The sequence below is a fragment of the Syngnathus scovelli genome, chromosome 12 (assembly GCF_024217435.2).
Source record: "Syngnathus scovelli strain Florida chromosome 12, RoL_Ssco_1.2, whole genome shotgun sequence".
In the NCBI taxonomy this organism is placed as follows: Eukaryota; Metazoa; Chordata; class Actinopteri; order Syngnathiformes; family Syngnathidae; genus Syngnathus; species Syngnathus scovelli.
The window spans coordinates 4,146,930-4,169,518 of NC_090858.1; the positions used below are offsets into that span (position 1 = coordinate 4,146,930).

At 45.5% G+C, this 22,589-nt stretch overlaps 2 protein-coding genes across 11 annotated transcripts in view; one reads left to right on the forward strand and one right to left on the reverse strand.

Moving 5' to 3' along the window:
* The window catches only part of ebf3b (EBF transcription factor 3b), a 73,169-nt gene extending 71,193 nt beyond the window's left edge, over positions 1-1,976 (forward strand). For all 8 annotated transcript variants that reach the window (XM_049736750.2, XM_049736751.2, XM_049736752.2 and 5 more), the window contains exon 16: positions 224-1,976. In XM_049736750.2, the coding sequence (XP_049592707.1) occupies positions 224-255 (32 nt within the window). In that variant the 3' untranslated portion in view covers positions 256-1,976. The remainder of the gene's footprint in view (positions 1-223) is intronic.
* The window catches only part of mgmt (O-6-methylguanine-DNA methyltransferase), a 160,273-nt gene that overhangs the window by 64,264 nt on the left and 73,420 nt on the right, over positions 1-22,589 (reverse strand). For 2 of the 3 annotated variants that reach the window (XM_049736759.2, XM_049736761.2), the window contains 3 exons: positions 17,494-17,660; positions 13,043-13,182; positions 1,132-10,256 (listed from right to left, as the gene is read on the reverse strand). In XM_049736759.2, coding sequence (XP_049592716.1) covers positions 10,071-10,256; positions 13,043-13,182; positions 17,494-17,660 — 493 coding nt within the window. In that variant the 3' untranslated portion in view covers positions 1,132-10,070. Of the gene's footprint in view, positions 1-1,131; positions 10,257-13,042; positions 13,183-17,493; positions 17,661-22,589 lie in introns of those variants that run through there. The other variant, XM_068652650.1, reaches the window with a different exon arrangement.

A 22,589-nucleotide genomic window follows, 5' to 3' on the forward strand; every position in this document is an offset into this window, starting at 1 on the left:
AAGCAAGGCCGGCGTGCTGGGGGCTGAAATGTCAGAGCAGGAGGGAGCTTAACAAAGTCTCGCCCACTAGGAGGGCGCGCAGCTGCAGGCAAACACTCGCAGCGGTGGCGAACACACACACGCACACACACGCACACACACTTAGAAGCACGATTTCATTGCATTTATTTCCAAAACTATTTCAGGCTTGGTAGACTAATCACCTCTTTCTTCTTTTTCTCAGCCATGTCCGGCCTCGTCGTCCCACCAATGTAAATGCACTTTCGTCATCTCAAGCACCAGTCTACCACTTTCACAGGACACGCCCCCCCAACCCGCCCCTTGGGCACACAACAGAAAAAAAAAAAAAAATGTAAAAAAAAAAATAGGCGCTCGTGCCATGTATAGTCGACTGCTTGTTCCGAATCTTTACGAAATGACTTTAACAACCCCGCAGAAGAAAAAGGATCCGGCGAGGAACCGTATTTTTTTCTTTTACCGTGGGACGTTTGTTTTGTTTTTGTTTCCCCGCCCCCTCATTGCATCACCCTTGACCCTGGAGGACACAGGTTTATTTTGTATACCTGTCGGCTCGCGCTTCGGCCTCGGATCCGTCCGATCGACCACACACTCAATACTGGAAGGGACTCTGTGGACTCACCGTTGTACAGTAAAAACACTGATGTACAGTACATTTGCCAATGAACTTGTTTGCCTCAGAAAATTCTTTTTTTTTTTTCTCTCTTCCTGTTCCGACTCTTTTAATAGATCCACACACAAGAGTTGTGCGTCTTTATAATGTGACTTTTTTTGTATTTTTAAATGTGAGGAAAAAAAAAACAACATACACACAGGGGGCCAAGACAGTTTCAACTGGAAATTATAAGAGATATATAATGTAGTTAATTGATCATAAAATTACAAGGGAGGGAGGGGTGGGGGGCGGTGAAGTTGTACCATGTTTCATTCCTGCATTTTAACTTAAATTTTGTAATTTATTGTAGCTAGAAAAAAAAATCATCTTCAAATGGTTAAAAAAAATTCCTCTTTGACTCAACAAGCACACTGATGTGTACAAAACACTGCTCTGTTGATGAATATGATGTACTTCCATGTCTAGAGCTTCCTTTTAAGCAAGTGTGTTTTGCCATGTTTTTCAACTTTTTTGCTAGCACTGTATATTAATGCATTCCTAGGCTACTGTGAAGTCTGTTTCTTGTTGATGAGGAGCAGTCTCTCCCTTCTATAGCTCCAACTCCCTTATGTGTTTTATATGTGGTTAAAAAAAAAAATGGTAGACTAGTGTGATATTGCCAAACTTGTGCTAAATATTTATACATCTGTCTTTTTCATGTTCTTTTAGATCAACACACAAAAAAAAAAGTCAAAAAAAAGAAGAAAAAGTTGAAAAAAAAAACCCAAACGCAAATCCATTGAGAATGTAGGCGTAAAGTAGTTCATTGTCATATTTCTGTTCCAACACACACTTGGCTCACTGAGGGAAATTTTGTAACATATCAACTATAAATAATGTATTTATCTCTGAAATTTTGTATATTGCTTTTCATTCTGTATGTATTAATCGTCATTGCCCTTAATATAGTGATGCAGCACAGATAATTCAGCCAAGAACTGTTGCCTTCATTTGTTTCCTTTTTTTGTATTTGCTGAAATGCAATGTGCATATATTTCACGTGTATCCTCAAAAACTTGCGTTACTCCGCCGACTCTATCGTCCTTTTTTTTTTTCTTTTTTTTTTCTTTTTTTAAAGGGGAAGTCAAACTTCATTGTTTATTTTTATATTGATTTTAAATTATCTATACAGACCATTTTGGAGAAAACTTTGTTGGTTGTATTGTCAAATAAATTGTTTGTGACCCATATGATAGTTGTTAAGATCCAATAGAGACTAAAGTGCATGAGGGACAACCTTGGAGATAAAAAGCAAAAACAGGCAAAAAAAAAAAAAAAAAAAAAGCAAACAAAAGAAAAATAACAGGCTCCATTTGTGGTTGTATTATTTTCTGTTTTGTAGAATGTAAAGAAGTCATTTTTACTCACCACTTATGACTGCCACATAGCTTACACGTGTTTACAGGGGAGAAACATTAAAAATGTCAACATTTGGAATGGAAACATGATGTTTTATTAAAAATTTCCAGTAAAAAGAAAAGGAAAGAAAAACACGCACATTAGCCCCTACGCTTTTTGAAGCTGAGCGACCACCACTGAGACGGTCATGTGGAACCTCGGCCAAAAAAAAAAAAAAAAAAACTCCCACTCGCTGACATTGTCAGCTCCTCCTGCCGCTTCAAAGCTCCATTGTAGTCATTCATAAACAACAACGGCTTTTTATTCAAAGCACCCCAAATGGGGCTCATTGAAATCCCTCATTTCATTGCATTAAGCCACCTCGTTAATAAAGAATCGATACATTGAAAGCGCAAGGTTATCCTTTGTCTATAAGCGCCGCTATCGTTTTGAACCCCTTTCGAGTTGAGAGGCGGGGGGGGACACCGCTGTGAAATCTATACTCATCAAGTGGGTCAAACAGAAGGAGACGAGTGTTTAAGGGAGGGGAGGGGGGGAGTTTTCCCTAAAAACAAGAGCGCATCTTATCTGGCGTCCTAAGCGTGCAGCGAGAAGCAGGTCACAAAATGTCAATTTCCCATCAAGGCAACATTGTCCGCCGCCACCTCTCCTTTTAATGCACAATTAAGCGGCGGCAACCTGAGTGCCAATCAGCATATCGCAGCTTATTATGTCAAGGCGGCGTGCGCGGCCGACGCTGCGCAGATAGTCGGCGAGGTGCTGATAGCGCAAAAAAAAAAAAAAAAAGGGACAGACGCCCTCAAAAGAGCAATTTAATTTTCAGCTGCGATCGCCTCCTAGCCTCAAATCATTCCCTCGATAATCCAAAGTGTCTGATAACAATAGCAGCCTGACATTGCATTATCTGTTTCGGATACCGATGGCTTTGCTTACCTACCGCTTTCCTCTCTATTATTCATGACCAAAATCTTGCTCGGCCTGGAAAATGCACAAACTGTACATTTAGCGGGGGGGGGGGGGGTGGGAGCGTGGTTGTAAATTAAAGCCCGGCCACGGCGGGAACAATAGTGGAAAAAGGGAGGAGGCCAAAAAAAAAACAAGAAAACCCCCAGACAAGTTGCAAGGGTGAAAGTACAATCAAAAATGACATGTTTGCTCAGTTGTTGCCAATTTTAAGCGCTCGCAGGCAAGGCTGGAGGTGCACTCGATTGTCTCAGCAGGTTTCCTCTCCGTGTCCGGCGAGCCGGGCCGGGCCACGCCACTCAATCATTCTGAGAGCCTCTTTATTGGAGAACTCTAATGGCCACCCTCCGCCACGCTCTTAATGTGTGCATTAAATATTTATAAATCCTGGGTCAATAATGCCCCATAACCAGAGCCCCCTTCCCCGCCCGGCGTAGCGTGCGGCCTCCCTCCCTCCCTCCCTCCGTCGGCGAAAGGTGAAGGGGTCACGCAATCAAAAGGGAGCGCGGCTCGCCGTACGTTGGCCGCTCTTATCAAGATCGGCCTCAGTCGTGCTTATCTGTCAAAGGAGAGAAATATTGAAAGCAATATCGATCTTAACTCGGCTTGCCGAGGGGCCGCGCTTCAAACGTCTGCTCGTGGATTGTTATATTTAAAAAGAAAAAAAAGGGAGAGTTTAGAATTTGGAATACGGAACAACAGCGGCGGCAGATTTATCCGAGCCGATCCGCGACTATAAATATTTCTTCATTAGCGGGGCGGGTTAAACGCGGCTTCTCGGCGGGTGACTCGGCCGCTTTCGGTGACCGTCGGCGGGGTGAAAGATTGCGCTCTGGAGATAGCGCCTGCAACAAAAGGGCGGCCGGACAATGAGCCAGTCGATGGAGAGCGCCGGGGTGAAAAGAACCACAAAGAACCATGCATGCTGGGAATTGGGCCGGCTGATAGAAAGGAATGAAACCTTCAGACCGGGCCATGGAGGACAAGCATTCAGAAGAGATTTTTATTTTTTTCCGGAGGGCTTGTTTGCCGCTTTATCAATCTGCACTTTCCCAGGAGAAAAAACAATTCCAGTTGACCTTAAAAGCGGAATATTAGCTTACGCATGCGCTCGTTATTGAGGAGGTTATAGGTTGACGTTTAACGGATGTTGCCGTGGTGGTACCTTTTGTGCTGGCGCGTGTCCGGACAAGGGCCCATCAAACTAAAGTAGCATGACAATAGTTTATCTTGGCCCGCCGGTGCTGAGGAGGTCTTTTTAGGGATTGGCCGTTAACTGCTGAGCGCGGGGGAGTGGAGATACTCGAGCGGCGCTTCGACCTGGGAGAGCGCAACTTTGAGGTCTGACCTTTTTTGAACAATTCCACATCAAAACAAGAGCTTTGACGCCCTTTTTTAAATAGTTTGAATGGGGAACATCTGATAACGCGGCGGTCCCCTGCTACGACGCCACAAAGCGTCTTTCCGATCCGTGCGAAGATTTCGACTTCGCTCAAAGGATGAGCAAAGTATGGCGGCCATTAAACTTGAATTTGGCTGTCATTTGATACTTCATGAATGTTTCAGTGAATTTCAAATCGGCAAGATTTAGCCTCGACGGGAGCACCGCGTTCAACCTATTTTCCCTTTACGAACTTCGCCTAGTCCCCAAAACGACTCCCTAAATGTTGAGAGCGTCGGGCTGCGGCGATAAAATAAGCGCCGCCGTCTCGCCGTATAGAGTTGCTTTCATGGTGCCCCTCTGTAGTGCTTTGTCCAGTACTTCTGGATATGATATCATCTATTAATAATGTATTGGCAATGGATTACATAAAAAGGGAGCAGAAATAACATCCAATATTCATGCCCCCTGAGCTCGACTGTGTCCAATCCGTTTGGCCCATAAAACCTTCGCCCCATTTCCATATCCGCTGCGGGTCACGACAGGTCCGCCGCACAAAGGCTTACAGAACAGCTCCGCTCCGGAAAAGGGCAGTAAAAAATAAAATAGAAAAAAAAACGGGTGGCTTTCTGAACCCATATGAAGCAGCCCCCGCTAACAAAAAAAAAAAACTGTATTTCAGCGCCTGTGAGAAACCCGGTGCTGCGTTTCCCTCTTTAATTGTGCCACTTGAGAAATTGACGTGCCTCCGAAACATGGCATGAATCTCGCAGTTATTGCAGTCCCCTTGGCAGGGAATGTTGATCCAACATCTGCATGCTATAGAAAGTAATGGAAGTAGCAGAGGTGGCAGCTGCAACTCTACAGGAAGTGTGCCATTTTCAGGCAGCGGCGCTGCGAGAGCCGCTAACTGCCAGCCTGGTCTTGCAGGCGCCTCTGATTGCCAGGACACTCTGACAAACAGGCTGGGGATGGGAGCGCCGCATCCTGGGGGATGACAGCTTCTGTTTGATTGTCAATAAGGCTCATTAGCAGGAAAAATGGCAAATGCAAAAGCAGATTAAACGGCGCCCCGCCTTGTGTTTTATTTCTCCAACCGACTTTTTTTTTCACCAGTGAGGCAAAAATCTTCACAAAGACGTACGATACTTTCTTGAAAATCGCACTTTCGGATGTCCTCCCCCCACCCCCTTCCCGCGTTTCAGGCAAGGAGCGGCCAACAAAGCGGCGTGTAAGGGCCTTTCCCTGAAGAGTCCTTGTCACGCGGCGCCAAACCTCTGTGATTATCGTTGTTTTTGCAGAGAGTGTCCACGCCTGCCAATACCGCTGTTCCATAAATGAATTTGGCCCCTCGTCAACGAATTACCTAACACGCAGAACTGTGTATGTGTCACATCCAATTCCAACTCACCGGCTTTGCTGGTGCGTGTCAGCTGGAGGACTTAATCATCAATCGTCAATCATAATAAGCGAAACACATTGATAGGGCGTCTCCTCCCCTCCCCCCACCCTCCTCCTCCTCCTCTCTCGCACAGTTAAATAAAAGTGTAAAGTGAGAAGTTAAAACTGACCTTGTTAAAAATCAGGACCACAATTTATATTCCTAATTTAGTGTATGGATTAATTAGTCTTGGCAAGTGCGCGTTATCAGCTTCCATCTTCGCCTTGACATCACACGGCGCTTTCAAAAAAACATCTCTGGAATGATTTCTGTCAATCTAATCTGCATATGCCGTGATGTGTTATTTATTTTATTTGGAATATTTACAGCGCCACACTTTTAATTAATACTTAATTGGACAATTTATAGAGAGGACTTCTTCCGGCGTTAGCCTCTAATCAATAGCCTCCATCTCCCATCATGCAAAATTAATCACTCTGACCTGTTATCAGTGCGGCAACGCACGTGTGTGTGCGCACGTGCTACCTATGATGCTAACTGCTAACTGGCACGCACAAGGCTGAGGAATCTGGCTCATATTTTCCCCCTCCTCGGCCTGATCCAATCCTCGCCGTCGTATAGATGGCAGTCTGCGGGGGCCAGAGGCGCTGACAGAGCCCAGATGCTCCCAGTCTGTCTGGGGGGACTGGAGAGACTGGTGCCACGGGGTCCCGGAGCCTCTGAAGTGCCGCCCCCTCCGTCAACAGGACCAAGGCTAGACCTGCACTTTCTCCAGGCTGAGACACTCGCCATAGCACGCTCAGATTGATACGTGCCGGCCGAGGCTCCCACGTAAGGGGGAACGCTCGTCATCAGCCGGTCTTAATTAGAGAACGCCGGTTCTGTTCTCGGGTTCAGAAGGTTACCATGACATACTGATGCAAGGTTACTGGCACGCACTCACACATCGATAGCTCTCAAGGTTTTTTTTTTTTTTTCTTCACTTTCTCATTTACTGCATTTTTAGGACCATTACTACACATTAAGGGAAACAAACTAGTAGAGCAAATAAGTCAAACTTTATTCGGCCTCAATTCTTTAGCACAATTGCTAAAGTGTTTAGACAGACTTAAAGAACAGTTTTTGAAATGATGACAAACCGAAAAGCCAGCATTGAACATGCAAAAACGAATTCTACAAATGTTCAAAATTGAATGAAAGAAAAGCAAATCATCAGATATCCGAAATCCAAGCTGTTTACATTTTCAAAGGGAGGAAGTACAAAAGAAGGTATCAGGCCCCGTCGCCTTTGTTTTCTGTCATGTTTCACATACAACAAATATTACACTAGCAGGTTATTTATAAAACCTGATTATAAGGCACACTCTCATTTTTGGAGAATATAAAGTGTGCCTTATAGTTTTGTAAATAAAACAAATCCTGCTCGTCACGAGCGCCTGAAGCAGAGCCTACAAGTCTCCAATCGCTTTCCCCTCGTCCCTCTCTAAAGATGCCTCGTGTGCGATGATATTGCTCTTTGCGGTGGCAGCGTTAGCGTAGCATAGCGGCGGCGGCATCTGAGGCGGCCACGGCGGCGGCATCCGAGGCTGCCGCCGCGGCAGCTGTCGTGGCTGGCTGCACGGTGCCTCGCTGTCAGGGCCTCCGAGGCCAGCCGGTCCCGGCAGACAGACAAGAGGGGGAGGAAACCCGATAGTGCGGCCAAGCCTCGGTCTGACTATGCGAGCTATCTATTCCCGTGTCTGTCTGGCTGACTGGACTATCTGCATAGCAAACACTCCTCCGGCTTGCCGGCGGCACTGTGCCCATCTCAGCTTGCCTCACGTGCTCCCCCCGAAAGTTTCTAATTCTTATTTTCTAAAGCCGGCAAACTTCTTGGAAATAATAAAAAAGCCGCTATGAATGAATCACTGATGTGGCTGCAGGACCCAGTTGGCCTTTCTACCGAGGGAGGGGGGGGAGTTGCGGAGTTATGATCCGACACGTATAAGGAGCAAGACACGGAAGCGTGGAGTGTGTTTGTATTTGATGTGGGGGAGAAAATTGTTCTATAATGAGGAGGGGTACCAGGATACGAGATGGGAAGCGGGGAGTTGCAGACAGGATGTAAGTTATTAGAAGGAAACCAACGTCGAGGCCGCCGTTGTCGCCGCCGCGCTTAAACCTTTCGGCCGCCAGTGATGAATGCAACCTGGCCCGGGTCAAAAGTATGAACTGGCTAGCAACATATTCTTTGTGGGGAGTGTGTGTCATGTGTGTGGTGTGAGAGAGAGAGAGAGAGAGCGCATGCGAGGGGGGTTAATAAATGTTGAATCAAACGCCGCACGAGACACTCACACTCCTTAAGGGTTGCCCATTAGCGCTGTGTGGGTGCATGGGGAGTTTATCAGTGTCTGGGTGATTTATGAAGTCAGACTCAATATCATCCACTTCACCCACACACATATGGACGTGCACATGTGCGCACATGAGCACGCGTGGCCGCACGCTCGTGCACCCACTGAAACCGGAGGGGGAGGGGGGGGGGGGGGATATTAGGGCAAAATTAAAGCTTTGGCGTAATGAGATGGACTCGGCCTCCTTTAATCAAATTCTGACTGTTGGATATCCAAAATGATAAAACACCAATAATACCGCGAGTACCAATATATCATAGGGTATGTAAAAAAAAGAAGAAAAAAAATAAAAAAAATAAAAAAGGTGTGAAATATTTAATATAAAGCGTTGCCTAGGGTACCTGAGCAATTACACGGCCAATTACTGGCGGCTCGGCGGACGCTTTGAAGCTGGACTTGTTTTCAACAGCTCCAGACGGCAGCAACTCCGCTCGCTAAATTTGTAGCATTCCGCTGAATTTAGTTAGCCACGAGCAAAAAAAAAAAAAAAAAAAAGAAAAGAAAAGGAGGGTGCTTACAGTGCACTTCAGAGTGCGCCGAGCTTAAATGGGACCCCTTGTGGCTGTGTCACAACTCCCTTCGTTAGGGGGCTGACTGTAGCCTGTAGTCACCACAGGCATCATTAGCCCTCTGTGAAAGCGCAGACTGGCTCTCATTCTTCATCTGCCTGTCTGCCGCCTCCACGTCCGTCCGCGCTTACCGACGGCAGCATTGCCGGTCGCTCCGCCGGCGCGTCGGAATTCAAAAAAAAAAAAAGTTGAAATGTATTCAAGGGGAGGGCCGCTGGAATTGGATCAGTAAAGGTTACAGTCGAGGTTATTTTAGGAGGTTGGATTATTAGGCTACCTGTGCTGCACAGAGGAGGAATAACTATGGACATGTCAGGGTCACTCTGGAATTGCATTAGACGGTGAGGAGAATCAAGAATTTAATAAGGGGGAGAGAAAAGAAGCAAAGCGTCAACGCAACAAAAGATCCTTAAGGGGGGGGGGGAGTACTGGAAATGTTCACTCAAACCACACACACACATATACACACACTCCCCGTTGCCCCCTCCATATGGTCCTTCCGAGATAAAACAATTGCTCTCAAAAGGGATTAAACGCGGTTGCGCGGGGAAATGGAATAACATATAAACACGTAAGTTGCGGATCAAATGTGCAAAGATGAATTCCAGGTTGAAATGTTGGGATGTCAGTTTTGCCGTTCTGCACTGCCCTCTAATGGAAAACGCTTGGCTCGGAGATTGAGAGAGAGAGAGAGAGAGCGAGGGAAAGCGAGAGAAGCGGCTCTGCACAGACTTCGTGAAAGACACGCGGCCTAATCGCTAATGAGCCCGAGGCGGTCAACTTTTTATTGTAAATAAACGCAATTAAAAATGATGAAAGGCTCTAATTTGACAGCGTGGATTTGAAAAGGCTGTCGTATAGAAAATGCATCGGCGAGACGTCGACGGGAGCAAACGACGGCGTCTAAATGGAGACGAAACGAGCGCGCCGCTACAAAGCTTTGTAGCGGCAAAATTCCGAGCCTTTATCACTGGATGTCGAACAAAGCACTCGCTTGGCAGGAAATTAAAAAAACAACGAGAGGTACAAAGACTAATTCCGCTCTCAGGAAAAAAAAACAACAATAACAACAACAATACAAGAGACATATTTTTAAGGGAATAATAACGCTTTAGAAAAACCATTCCAAGCGCTTTCTGGCAAACGCGGCAGAGGCCCACGGGAGCATTGCAATGTTTGTAAATCCGACTCTTCTCTGTTTAAGTTATTTTTGTACGTTCTAATTCGGCGACGACTCGCTAGCGCATTAACTATGCGAGCGTCTCTATTCTTAGATTTTAAAAAAAAAAAAATTGAAATGGAATATTTACGTTTGCACTCAACTTGTGTTTTATGTGTTTGTTTTTCTCTTTTTTTCCTTCTTCGGTACTTGATCGAGTTGGCGTCGGTCGTGCGTCAGCCGTCGCCCCTCGTGGGCCAGCAGCCATTGTTTGAGTCGGTCGCCCCGGCCGCTCATGTACGGGCCGCTCTGGCCGCTGCTCGAAATGACTCGGTGGCAGGGGATGATGAGCGGAATCTGGCACGGGCAAACAAAAGAGGAATTCATCCCCCCAGGAAGCGGACGTGCAACTTTTGCAAATGTTGTGCAAGCACATCTTTTGATGTCTTATCTTTTTCTGGAAAGGTACAATTATCTTCCCTGCATTTTTATTTTTATTTTTTTTAAAACCGCCTCAGTAATACAATTCACTGCAGAGAATTGAATTTTAAGAATAACCCTATGAAGTGTAAATACAGTCAAATATCTAAAAACAAAAAAAAAGTGGGAGTGGCTGTCTCTTGACAAGCACTTCCTGGTCCAAATATATTATGGATGTAAGCGTAAACGGCGCAACTTGAAAGTAAGCGGCGTGCGGATAATGTGAATCTTCACTTTGTGAGCTCCAAACAAACAAAACAAAGTGCCGCAACAAGAAACGTCGGGTTTGATGGCGCCCGATCGCACATCGGGGCTGATGGCTGAGTCTATGGCGATAAATGTTTTTTCCCCCTGCTCGTTCAAAGTGTAAAGCAAAGAAGCAATCAAAAATTAATGGGCAAAAACACCAGCAGGATGAATATTCAATCGAGAGGGTGTCAACATTAAGATCTGATAAGCCTGTGATCATTAAAAAGAGGAAGTCGGTGGAGCGTTTACTCTTATTGCAGACGACTGCCAGGGGGGTCCCGGGTTCTTTGTAAACTAAATGGCTGGAGAAAGATTAAACAAGCCAGCCTAAAACGCTTCGATCATTGTAAATTCCGAACAAGAGCGGCGCCGATGCTTGCCGTGAATCACTGCAATTATTTCATGTCAAACGCTCCTCCATTGATTGGTTAAAAAAATAGAAATAAAAAAAAATTGTCGCTGCCAACAGGGCGGCGCCGAGGCTGTAATTTCTGGTTGATCATAACTTGATGGCTGCCGTTGCATATAAAAGTTGGATGTGCTTCGGATCCATCATTAAAGCCGCTCCCAGATCAACAGCAATAAAACTTTCCGAGCCCCGGATTAACCTTGCGGACAGAGAAATACTGCTCCGGTATTCAGATCGATATTGTTCCCCGGGTTCGGAGGGAGAGCGGGGTACCCTCAAGGCCTTCGGATCTGCCTCCTGACTGTGCGGGTTGGGGGGGGAGGGCTGCGCCGTGGTGGGGGCGAGCGGGTAGGGGGGGTGGGAGGTTTAGCAGCGGATACGCGAGGACGCTCCACACCGGGCTTATCGATACTCAAATCCTGGCGAGGAACGAGAAGGCGAGGATCGATTGAGCACACTGAGCTTTTGGCGGCCCGAGCTGGAGCGGCTGACAAGTAATTGACACTGACAATCTGACTCTGGATCAGTATCACTGTGGCTCAGGCTCTCACCCTCCCCTCGGCAAAACTGCCGAGAGAATATGATTCTGCCCTCCAGAAGCGACGCCACTGGCGAGTGTATCTAATCAAGTATGTACAAAAAATGTTACATAATGTGAAAGTAGAAGACGGGAAGAAACTGCCGGACTGGGTTTGTGTACGCGAGGTGCCCACAGCGCTACACGGGCACCGCTAAACGGCCTTTGATCAGAGGGTTTGATCAAAACGAAGACACGCCACTTGCCCTCTGGCCCTCCGTTCGGTGCAAAGACGTGCGGGGCCGAGCTTCCTCGGTGAGGTAAAAGGTACGGGGGGGGCTTAACATCGTGTAGACGACGCCTTTTCCTTTTCTCTCATCCGCTGAGAGGGCCCGGACAGGATAGGATGCTTGTTAAGTAACATATCCTGCATGAGGTCGAGACCTTGTCCCGGCAAAATAGTCGCAAGACTCCCAAAATGGCAGATTGCATCATCAAAGGCCATTTTCAACACTTTAATTATCGGACAAATTACGGGGTGGACTGACCGCAATTTACCAAATTGTAGCTTACAAAGGTTCGGCCTGATGCCGGAGGAATATAATATTATATATTTTATAATAATATTTTGGACATGTGTTTGTGTTTTTAATGCTTTTTACACTTTGTTTATTTTTGTGGATGCTTTTTAAAAAACTAAGAATAAAGTTGTATGAAGGTGCATAGCTGTGATATTTTGGAGGTGTGATTTATTTATTTTAGGGGTTATAATATTATAGATTTTATAATAATATACATATTTTGGACATGTATTTTTAATGATTTTTACACTTTGTTTATTTTTGTGGATGCTTTTTAAAAAACTAAGAATAAAGTTGTATGAAGGTGCATAGTTGTGATATTTTGGAGGTGTGATTTATTTATTTTAGGGGTTACAGATAAAAAGGGGATTTGAGCAAATAATCATTTAATTTTAAAGTATTTAGGGGCCCTTTGTATTATTAATCAGTACTCAGGAGCTAATACAGCTCTACATTCCTAAAAGTATTTGTCTCATTTATGTATTATTATTATTACTAGTATGTATTTTGTCTTATTTAGCTAGTATACAAAATATTTGAAACATTTCACAAAAATATCAGCAACAATACACACAACAATGGCAGTGTAAATGGTTCAATCAATACATTTCATGAGTGAGCACATTTTTATGCAGGCTGAATTAATTAATTTGTGCATTTGTGCCTGAATGCTAAAGGTGTGTTTACATTGCAACCATGTTTTTAGCTTAGCACAAACTAAAACGATGTGAAATAGACAATGAATGGAAGGTCTCATTTGTGCTAATCAATCGACTTACCGTGGCTGATGATTTAACACTGCAGGTCAAAATGTCTCATTAGCACTCATTTTCTTTTGAAAGCCTAACTGTGCTCACTTCTATAATCACATTTGAAAACGTGTTGGAAAAGCGTCAGTGACACCTACCGGGTTCTTCCTCATGGCCCCGCCTACCGCCCGAGCCGCTCGGGGGTTTCCCGCCATCTCAGCCAATTGTTTGTAGGAGACCGTTTCTCCGACTTTCACGTCTCGGAATAGGACGTGCAACACGCGACTGGTGAACGTGTCTGTTGGGGGAAGAAAAAAAATTATCAATCAGAGTGACCGTTGACAAGAAATGGCTGCGTTCAAGTACACATATCGAAAAATTGGACACGTTCATCTCCGTTTTAATTGGCTACCCGTTTCCCCGCTAAATACACGCAAGTCCCTCCATTTGACCTTAGCGCGTGTAATAATACGGTACAGTAGCTGATGTGAGAAAATTATTTCCATGGCGGAAGGAGGAGGAGGAAAAAAAAAAAAAAATCTAGGTTATGCACTGAAAGGTCACAGCTAAAATTAAAAAAGTTGGCTCCTTCATTTAAAAGGATTAAGAGAGGCCAAAAAGACGGCAAATCTGCTCCAGATTTTTCATAATAATCATTTGAATGTTGCATACCATTTGTGGCAGCCGGATGACTTTGAGGTTAATCAGACCAATTTGTCCTTTTAATTGCTTTCTATTCAGAGTAGATTCATTATATCATGGCCACTTAAATGGCAGAATTCTTCAAATCATCCGCAGCTTAAGCGGCCACATTAACAGCTCTGATTTCATTAGCACTTTAGCGCTAGCTTTATCTTTTTTTTCTTTCCACCTCTTTCTTTTTCGTGGATTACCAGGCGAGGCGTGTTTGGCTAGGGCCGCAGTTGATAAAAAAAGAGGCGTTCGGGGAAGAAAAAAAAAGAAAAAAAAATTCCAAACGCACCGCCGCCGCCGAGCTTTTGTAAGCGAGCGAACAACACTTTGCGCGCGAGAAGCTAACACGACGCGGCAACAATGGTCTCGTTATCAAGAGGGGCTGAACTTTGTCTGGTACACACGCAGTCATGAAAATTCAATTAGTGATCTCCCATTCTCTCTCATTTATATGGTCTAAGAGAGCACATGACAAGTGATGGAGAGGAACTCCCGCCTAAATTGGCATTGTGTGAAAACATGTCACACCCCTGTCTCACTTCTACAGAGTGAACATCTTTTTGCTCCCCAGGCTCCCTCGCTAGCTCAGAGTCACTCTCGGCTACACAAAGCCACGCCGACGAGGCAATTTGCCTAAACTGGGGGGAATAAGTGTAAAACCTAAAGGGGATACGTTTGATTGATGCGTACCCGTGTGACTTCTTTGTCTTCAACCAGGCCCGTAGGTACTGTTTAATCATTTTTCAGGTAATAATCACGCTGTCAACGAGACGACGGGGCTCTTGTGCAGTGTTATGACGAGGGAAGAGACGCCCCCTCCCCAAATTTCCTTTATGCATTACCCCCCCACCCCAAAAAAAATGACACGACGTGCATATTGATATCACTTTGTCACTGATGTGCCGACGAGTTTGCCCGAATCCCGCGTCGACCCGGCAAATAACACAAAGTCGACGTTTGAGCGTGAACGCAGCAACAAGCACTTCCTGTTGTTTATTTTTTTTTAAACCTCTCACGACTAATTCCCAGCAGGCTTCCCGGCGACAAGAAGGTTAAAGAATGGCGCCCTCATCAGCGAGAGGCTTGGCCGAGCCTCGGTGCTTTTCCCCCGGCCTCATACTTCATAAAGAGACTAATACGCTGTTGTCGGAGGTCAGGACCCTCTTTAGATGGGGCGCGCTGATGTCAATTGCGTGAATAAAAGTTCAGAGGAACCACTTCTATGTTTACAGACGTGGCCGTAATGATGTCACGGGCGCCGGAGGCCAGGCGTTAGGGCGGATTGGCCGATTATGAATTTATCGACTCCTATGATTGATTTCCTCATTATTTGAGATATGAGGGCAATTTGAACGGAGGTGGGAGGAGCCAGGGTGTAGTAAAAGTGAATTCCATCTAATGACAGCTTGAGCGTCATGACTCGCAGCTGACAGTCACCTCGTCGCGCGTGCATGCGAGAATGAAAAGTAGAAAAAAAACGACAATGGTGGAAATGCAGCTAGCTCATTATCCTTTGTGTCTAATGGGGGGGGAAGACTTTGACTCCCAGTCAAAGTGTCTCTGGAGTCTTGAGGGATCGGCGCGTTTGAAGGCTGACGGGGTGCTGATGATTCTCTGATTATTCGATATTCTGAAAACGTTCATTTCCCTAATTCCTCTCCACATCACACGGGCGAGGCCTGGTGAGTGTCTCATCTCGCCCTGCGCTGCTCTGCACAGGAGGGGGGGGGAGGTTCAAGCTCCTGCAGGAACGCAGTCATTTGGGCTTTGAAGAGCGCCCCTGTAAGCCCCCCCAATCTCAGCTTCTCGCACGTTCCCCGCACCGCTTACCGAGACTAAGATCCTCTCGTCTGTTACATATGGATGTATAATTAATGAGATAAGAATATGCATCGTTTTAAGAACCCACGATGGTGTCTGTGTTTTCCTGGAGGGGAGGGGTGAGGGGCTGAGAGCGTGAATGACACACGCGCACACTCGCCACTGCCGTTACCTCCGAGGACCAAACTTGCGTGTGATGTTCCGTCTGACAATCAGTCTACGAGGCGGGCGGGAAAGCGCCAGCCACCTCGGCTTCTCCTTTCATGTCACCTCGGCGGCTGCGCGAGGTATACGGTGACAGCTAATATGAAAAGTGGCTTGTTTTGTCACAAACGTGTAAATAAACATGGCAACACTTCAAGCCAAGGTCACAACTCAATATTACATGACAAGTGTAGCGAGAGCGCTGTCGCTCCCGTCTCGCAAGATAACCCGGCAAACTTGCTTGTCGCCGATTGTAATGACCTGATTAAACTTGGCCGCTTGCAAGGCTTTATATTTATGAATTAACCCGAAAAAAAAACCTCCGACATCTCTCTATTGTCCTCCCTCAAAAGACAAATCCTCTGGATGCAAACATTTAACATTTCTTGGGCGTGGGCCCTAAAGCCGCTATTTACCCGGCCCCAAAACAACAGGCGAGGGAGGCAAAGTGCCACGCGGCACAATCACCTATTCAGATCAGGTACTAATGAAGAATTCCATCTATCCTGAAATTTAATTAAAACCCCAAAGACTTGAGATGAGATGCGATTTGAAAGAGCCCGGGGCTGGTACACAAGCACTCGGTGGCGAAGGGAACGGCGCTGAAAGGTGATATCGTAATTGGTCCTGATGTATTTCTGCATCGCCTTTGCGGGAGCGCGGGACTCGGCGGCCGCGTACGCCGGGGGTCTCGGCGGACTACCTGCTCATTGAAAATGCCATCACTCAAGCGCTGCGGCTCTGCATGAAATTAGAGGCAAAGTGAGGCCTGATTGCAGGGGAAGGCGCACGCGATTGTTAAATGCATATATTAGAGACGCTTTTTCCTTTTGGGGGTTTTCTTTTTTATCCGTGTGTAGGTGTGATTATGCGTCAAAATGAACACTTTGCCAAAGTGTTTCATGCAACAAAGCCTGTGAACTTTGACGGTTCGAAAGCGTCGTCGTGGTTTGCTAACCGGTGAGGGCGAGTCGAGACTTTCGTGCACGAAAATTTAATATCAAAATGTATCGTAATACAAGCTGGAGCGATATCAATAGAAGTGATATTGATGGAAACAATTGGGAATCATTCTGCGTAAGATGTTTGATTTTAGCCAAAAATGAGCACCTAATAGGAAATTTGGAGCACAAAGATATTTGGAATATTAGATTTTTTTTTTTTCTTGAATAAAGTGGTTTTTGATTTCATCTGGAACCAACTCAATTGTTTTTCTTATTTTAAAACGCTAACAAGGAAGTGTACTTTTTCAAAGTTGTTTTAAGCTCTTATTTAAGGTTATATCACCTCAATTTCGTCCTTTTTTTCTTTCGGGTCCTTATATTGAGGAGTAAAAAAATAAAATCATATTTTTTAATTCACACTTAAAATTTCAGCCCTGCGTATGTCTTTATTTGGCGACCCGCAAGATTCGCACACCCAGCGAGAAAGAACCCTAATTGTTCATTTTTTTTTGTCATTCCGAGGTGGCTGCCCGGCGCCGACAGTAAGCTCATTCAAACTTTACCACCATTCACATGTTCTCATTAAAAGAGAGCGACGGGGGAAGACGAAGAAGGGGGGGGTAAAAAAAAAAGCCGCTTCCTGTCTAAAAAATGTCAAGAGTGGAATTCGATCAGTTTCAAAGAATGTGCCAAGAATCATGGGAAAGCTTGCCAAGACTAACACGCGTGCTAAGAGCCTCGACAGATTACTGAAGCAAGTTACAGCTCTGTGTTCTGTTCAGTTCTCCCCTCGCTCGCTGCCTCGGCCCCTCCCTCCCCCTTTCTCACAGCTATAAAATACTTCATTCTAAACACAGAGCGCCAGTGAGTGTAAGTGATGTAACTGACAATTAAGAGTGAAAGGCTGATCCCGGCCACGGCTCTGAAAATATTTATCCATGACAGACCTGCTCCGAGGGCGGGGTGGTGAAAGGCGGGCGGCGGCGGGAGAGTCCCAGCGCCGCTCGGATCGGCAAAGTACGCCCGGAGCCATTCCAGGCAACGCCGCAACTCGGGGCTCGTTTCCGCCGAGCCGCCGTTGACCGGGCGGAGGCTCGGGGGGCCCTCGCCGCTCCTGCGGAGGGACGAGGTGGGGGATCAGAGGAGCAATCACAATACGACATTCCTGCTCAAATACGCCACCGGGGTGTAAGCGGATGCCGGCGGGGTCGGGCGCACCGTGACATAATTCGCTGAGTGAAATCTAAGTTGTTACGGGGGACACGGTGGAATACAAAGTTACACCGTTCTTCTGTCACTCCGCTTTGGGTGAAGGATAAAAAAAACAAGCATGAGAAAATGTCAAGACACTCGGAACACGGATATTTTGAACAATGTACATATTTCATACGGCCATGATGCCGGAGGGATTCCATGCTTTGAGTCAAACAGCGGTCAATGGAAACTCAAAATCTGTTGATTATTTTGCTGCTTTATCAAGGGCTCCATATTTGAAATATTTTTTATAATAATAATTAATTTCATAATTAATTATCTGATTATTCAGGCTCCTCTAAGTTTCACATAAGTCAGCAAAAAAAAAAAAAAAGGCTTTCTGTCTTTTTCAGGTAATCCTTTTGTTTTGCCTGATTCTGATTGGCTAAGAAAATGTTAATAATGGTAACATAGAAATTAAAAAATAAATAAATAAATAAAACTTAAGATTGTTGGATTGTTGTTGGAAGAAGTCAAGACATCTAGCTTTTGGATAACAAATACTTTTGGGTCTTCTGGTCTCTCGTCCAAAGTGTAACTAGAAAACGTCACTTTACCATTTCTTTTCCAGGAATGACTTTCTTTGGGATTTGGTTCCAAATGACCTCACCATCGACACATTTTCTTTTGATCCGTGGTGGGGAAGGAATTTGGTTTTAAAAATACACTCGGGTATTTTTAACAATGTATACTTTTCAATGTTTTGGCCACATGCAGACTGCGGTTAGGTCACTCAAAGTTTTTTTTTTTGCTAAACTCCAGCCATGGTGAAGAAACACCGAATAAAAATCAAGGTACTACTACTTGTAGCTTTTTTTTTTTTTTTTTTGCATATAGCCAGATTGTTTCTAACAGTTTTTTTTAATGTGTGGAGCAAAAAAAAAAAAAAAAATCAGTTTGAACTAGTGTGGCCCTACCCTTAAGTAGAGTATGATGGAAATATAAAGAAAACATTCTTAGGCCAAAAGGAACAATCTGCAATAGTTTAACAACATTAAGGAAGTGGAGTCATTTCTGTGGGAGGGGGCGAGTCGTGCAGCTGTTTGAGAGGAAAAAGTTAAAGAGCTCGCCATTAACAAGAGTTTCAACTCTTCCTATGTGGACTTGAGAGTTCATGACAAGAATAAATTGATTTCTTTTTGGGCTGCAGCCACGCTGGCGAGCATCGCGCCACGCTTGGAGGAATTTGCCGACGGTCGAGTTGGCATCGCTTAACAGCTGAATTTCTCTCTCGCCTGCTGACCACCCCCTAGGTCAACGCGAGCAAACCGACCCATATTTGACACTTAAAGACCCAACAGGGAAGGTCTTCTCTCTTAGCCGAGCATTACGGCAAAGTGGACCTCAAGCTGTGATGCGGATCTTCAAGCGGGCCGCCGATTCCATTAACTGCTGTTACGGCGCTTATAAATAAATAACGTCACCATTTAAGTGCCTCTCTTTCAAAATTGCCTTATCCTGTACGGTATTAATAATAGACATTTACTTTGTTAAACACGGCGCGTCCCCTTTTCCCGCTCGCCGTAGTGTCTCGAACACTTCGGCAGGTCACGACGCGTCTTTGATTGTTGCTAGTTAGCGAGCAGAATTATGCAAAAAATGATTTCGAAGAAAGTTTGGGACAAAAAAAACCATCCCATTAAATTGCGATGTGGATTCAATTTAACGGGCCCCTCCCCAATTTGGGTCGATACAACCATGTTTGGTGCTGATCCAAATTTGATTGACAGAGAGGTCCACTGGCGGCATTCTCGACATGTGACGCCGGGCTTCAACAGCAACTTAAGCGACTAAGCATCGACTGCTTGTACAGTTTGCGGCCGCGCCGTGAAAAGCCTCCCGGGTGCCGTTGAGCGGCGGCTGCAAATACAGTCCGAGGTGTGACGACTCTCATTTCGACATCAAGCGCTGCGGTTTATCGTTAGGAACTCGCCGGTGGGGTCCGAACGAGCCCCTCTCAAACAATGGCCGCGGCTCATGGCAATCTCCAGTCGGCATGGGTGAGTGGCCAGCCAGCTCCTACTTGTCATTGTCTCTCTTCCAACCCCCCCCCCATTTCTTCCTCACCAATGCAACAATTTTCAGGCCACCTCTCTCTAACCCCCCCCCCCCCCCCCCCCCCCCCCCTTCCCCTCGCTCTCTTTTCGAGAGGATGTTCCAGCCGCTGCACACTGACAGCTCAGGGATATCGTTGTGTGGAAATGTTCCTGTTGGACCCGGAGGCCCTTACAATCTACCGGACAAAGGCTAGCGCACCTTTGCTTAAGGCGTGTCACCTTTGACCCCTCCCCCGCGGCTCGCACATCACACTTGTCACCGTGGTTAATTCGCCCCGCCCTCTCTCGTCCCCCCCCCCCGCTCCCGTCACGGATGCGCCCCGCTTTGGTGAGTGATACAACATTGACAGTAGTAAAAGTTAATGCAATGCAGCACATGTTATGGCTGGTAAACAAGAGGCAAATAAATAAATAAAAGCGGGGGAACAACATGAGTGGAGCTGAAGTCTGTCACCTCCAGGTGCGATGGGGGATTGTTTCCAAAGAGCACCAGGGCAGTGGAGATGTATGTTGCACGCAGGCAACATTTCCACTCTCCTCAGTGACTCATAAATTAGTCTGCAACACAACGTTGCCAACTGTAAAACCACTCCAGGGATGTCAGCATTGGTTTGTCTTCATTGAGAGTAAAAGAGTAACCAAAAGAAAAAAAAAAATCTAAATAAAATACATGATATTGTTGTAATTGATCAGTGATGATCTTGAGATTTAAATGGCTTGACGATTAATCGGTCAGACCCTACGCTCCAACATTTAATGTAACATTTTTGGCCTAGCCTAATTAAAATGATCAAAATATATTTATATAAATATAAATAAATATAAAAAAATAAATATATTCAAAATATTATGTTTTTTATTTATCAATAATAAATAATTTCTTAGTACTTGTGAATTAATAAGAAGAATACTTCATCAAATTTTGATCAATTTTGATATATGAATTGACACACAGCAATTTAATTTTATTTTTTTCAACTATATTTTCCAATTTGGCCTTTTATCCATATCCAACCTGCGACTGAGGTCACGTAAAATATTTTTACCCCACCGCAAAAATACAGTAATTGCTTCCAAAGTGCTACTCCACTTTTTCTTCTAGTCAGACAAAGAAAACTATCTCCATCTATACAAGTCTTGCGGCCAGTTATCATATTTTGACTCCATCACAGGTAATAACAAATAATTCAGGGCTAGCCAGGATGCGCTGCACTAAAAAGAATATTTCCCTTGATAGCAGATTGTGATTCCAGAAAATTTCTAATATTGTGCTCCTGTCACAATCAATTTCCAATTACCATAAATCATTGCTGCGCAAAGTGGGAGTCATTTGGAGCGCTGCCTATTTCCTAATATAAAGAATGAATTGCACATTTGTATAATATCGCCGCTTATTTTATTCATCCAGGAGGAAACAATCAAAGGAGACAAAAGACGGCCAAAGAACCGTTGACTTTCAATTTGCCAATTTTCTCAGCTCCACTTTCTCGGCTCTCCGCTCACCCAAGTCTTCAGTAAGACTTTTTCTATCAAGTGCGGAATGAAACAGGTTAGCCACACAACATCTAATTGAAAGGAATCTGGCGAAGGGTGTAATGGTGTACCGCACAAAAAAGGGAAAGGGGAAAAAAAAAAAGAGAAAAAAACAACCCTCATGCCTCCATCCTGTGAAGCGTGATGGCGCTCATCCTGACTCGATCGGCTGTCACTCTTGACACAGGCTGCCAGGGTTCTCCTTCACCGATCATGGGTAACATGGCGGGTCAGAGGATGAAATAGAAAAGGCCAAGCGCCGTCCGATATTTTCCCCGGCCTTATAACGGCACATACTTAACTCGGAGACGTCAAGGACTCAAGAGAGCATGAAAGAAGCCTAAAATGACTGTCTAAAAAAAAAAAAAAGGCAGGAGGGGGCGGCGTGAGGGGGGGTCGGGGCAAAACACAGCATGTCTCTATGAACGTCAAGATCCCGACGCTCCCCGCGATACAATCGCGAGCCGCTTTCTCAATGCGGCTCGTTCAACCATTTGAGCATCATTCAGATGCCGATCGAGCTCCTGCCGCATTAAAGTCGAGAGCTTTCCGAGTGGCAAGGAGATGCTTCCAGTTCCTATTTTATTGAAGGCAACTGGGCCAGATAAACGGCTCTCTAGATATCCGAGTCGCTCCTATTAGTGAATGACCACCGCGGACCGGACGCCGTGCATAAATGGCGGCGGTGGCGGCAGGTGCAGAGGAGGCAACAAAGCACACAACAATTAGGCTTTCTCCCAGCTGGCGAGCCACAGGAGTCAGTGAAGGCATGTAATACCACAGCCTTAACTCTTCCTCCATTATGTAGCGTAGCCGCAGCCCGACGCCGCCAATGTTTATCTACAAGCAGTTTCAAATCGCATTTTTAGCCCCTATTCTCAAGTGCCACAGTAAAAGATTCCAATTACCCGAATGGTAAGGAGCCAGCGAGGGAGGCATAAAGTACATTAGGGATCCCCCCCCTGTAACTGCGGGGACCTTTTAGAGGCAAAGCTGAAGAGGGCCGAGAGACCCGGGGAAGGGGAGGCGTGCGCCGGAGGGGGGGCGGACGCTGACCCCCGCACGGATAGCCTCTGTCAAAACTTGACCACGTCAAGCACAAAGGCATTATGGGAATCCAGTGTCACCAAGTCCTAATTACTGTCTGTGTTCAGAGCAAATTACTGTCTTGTTCCTCTGATTAGCGAGGAGGCTAATCT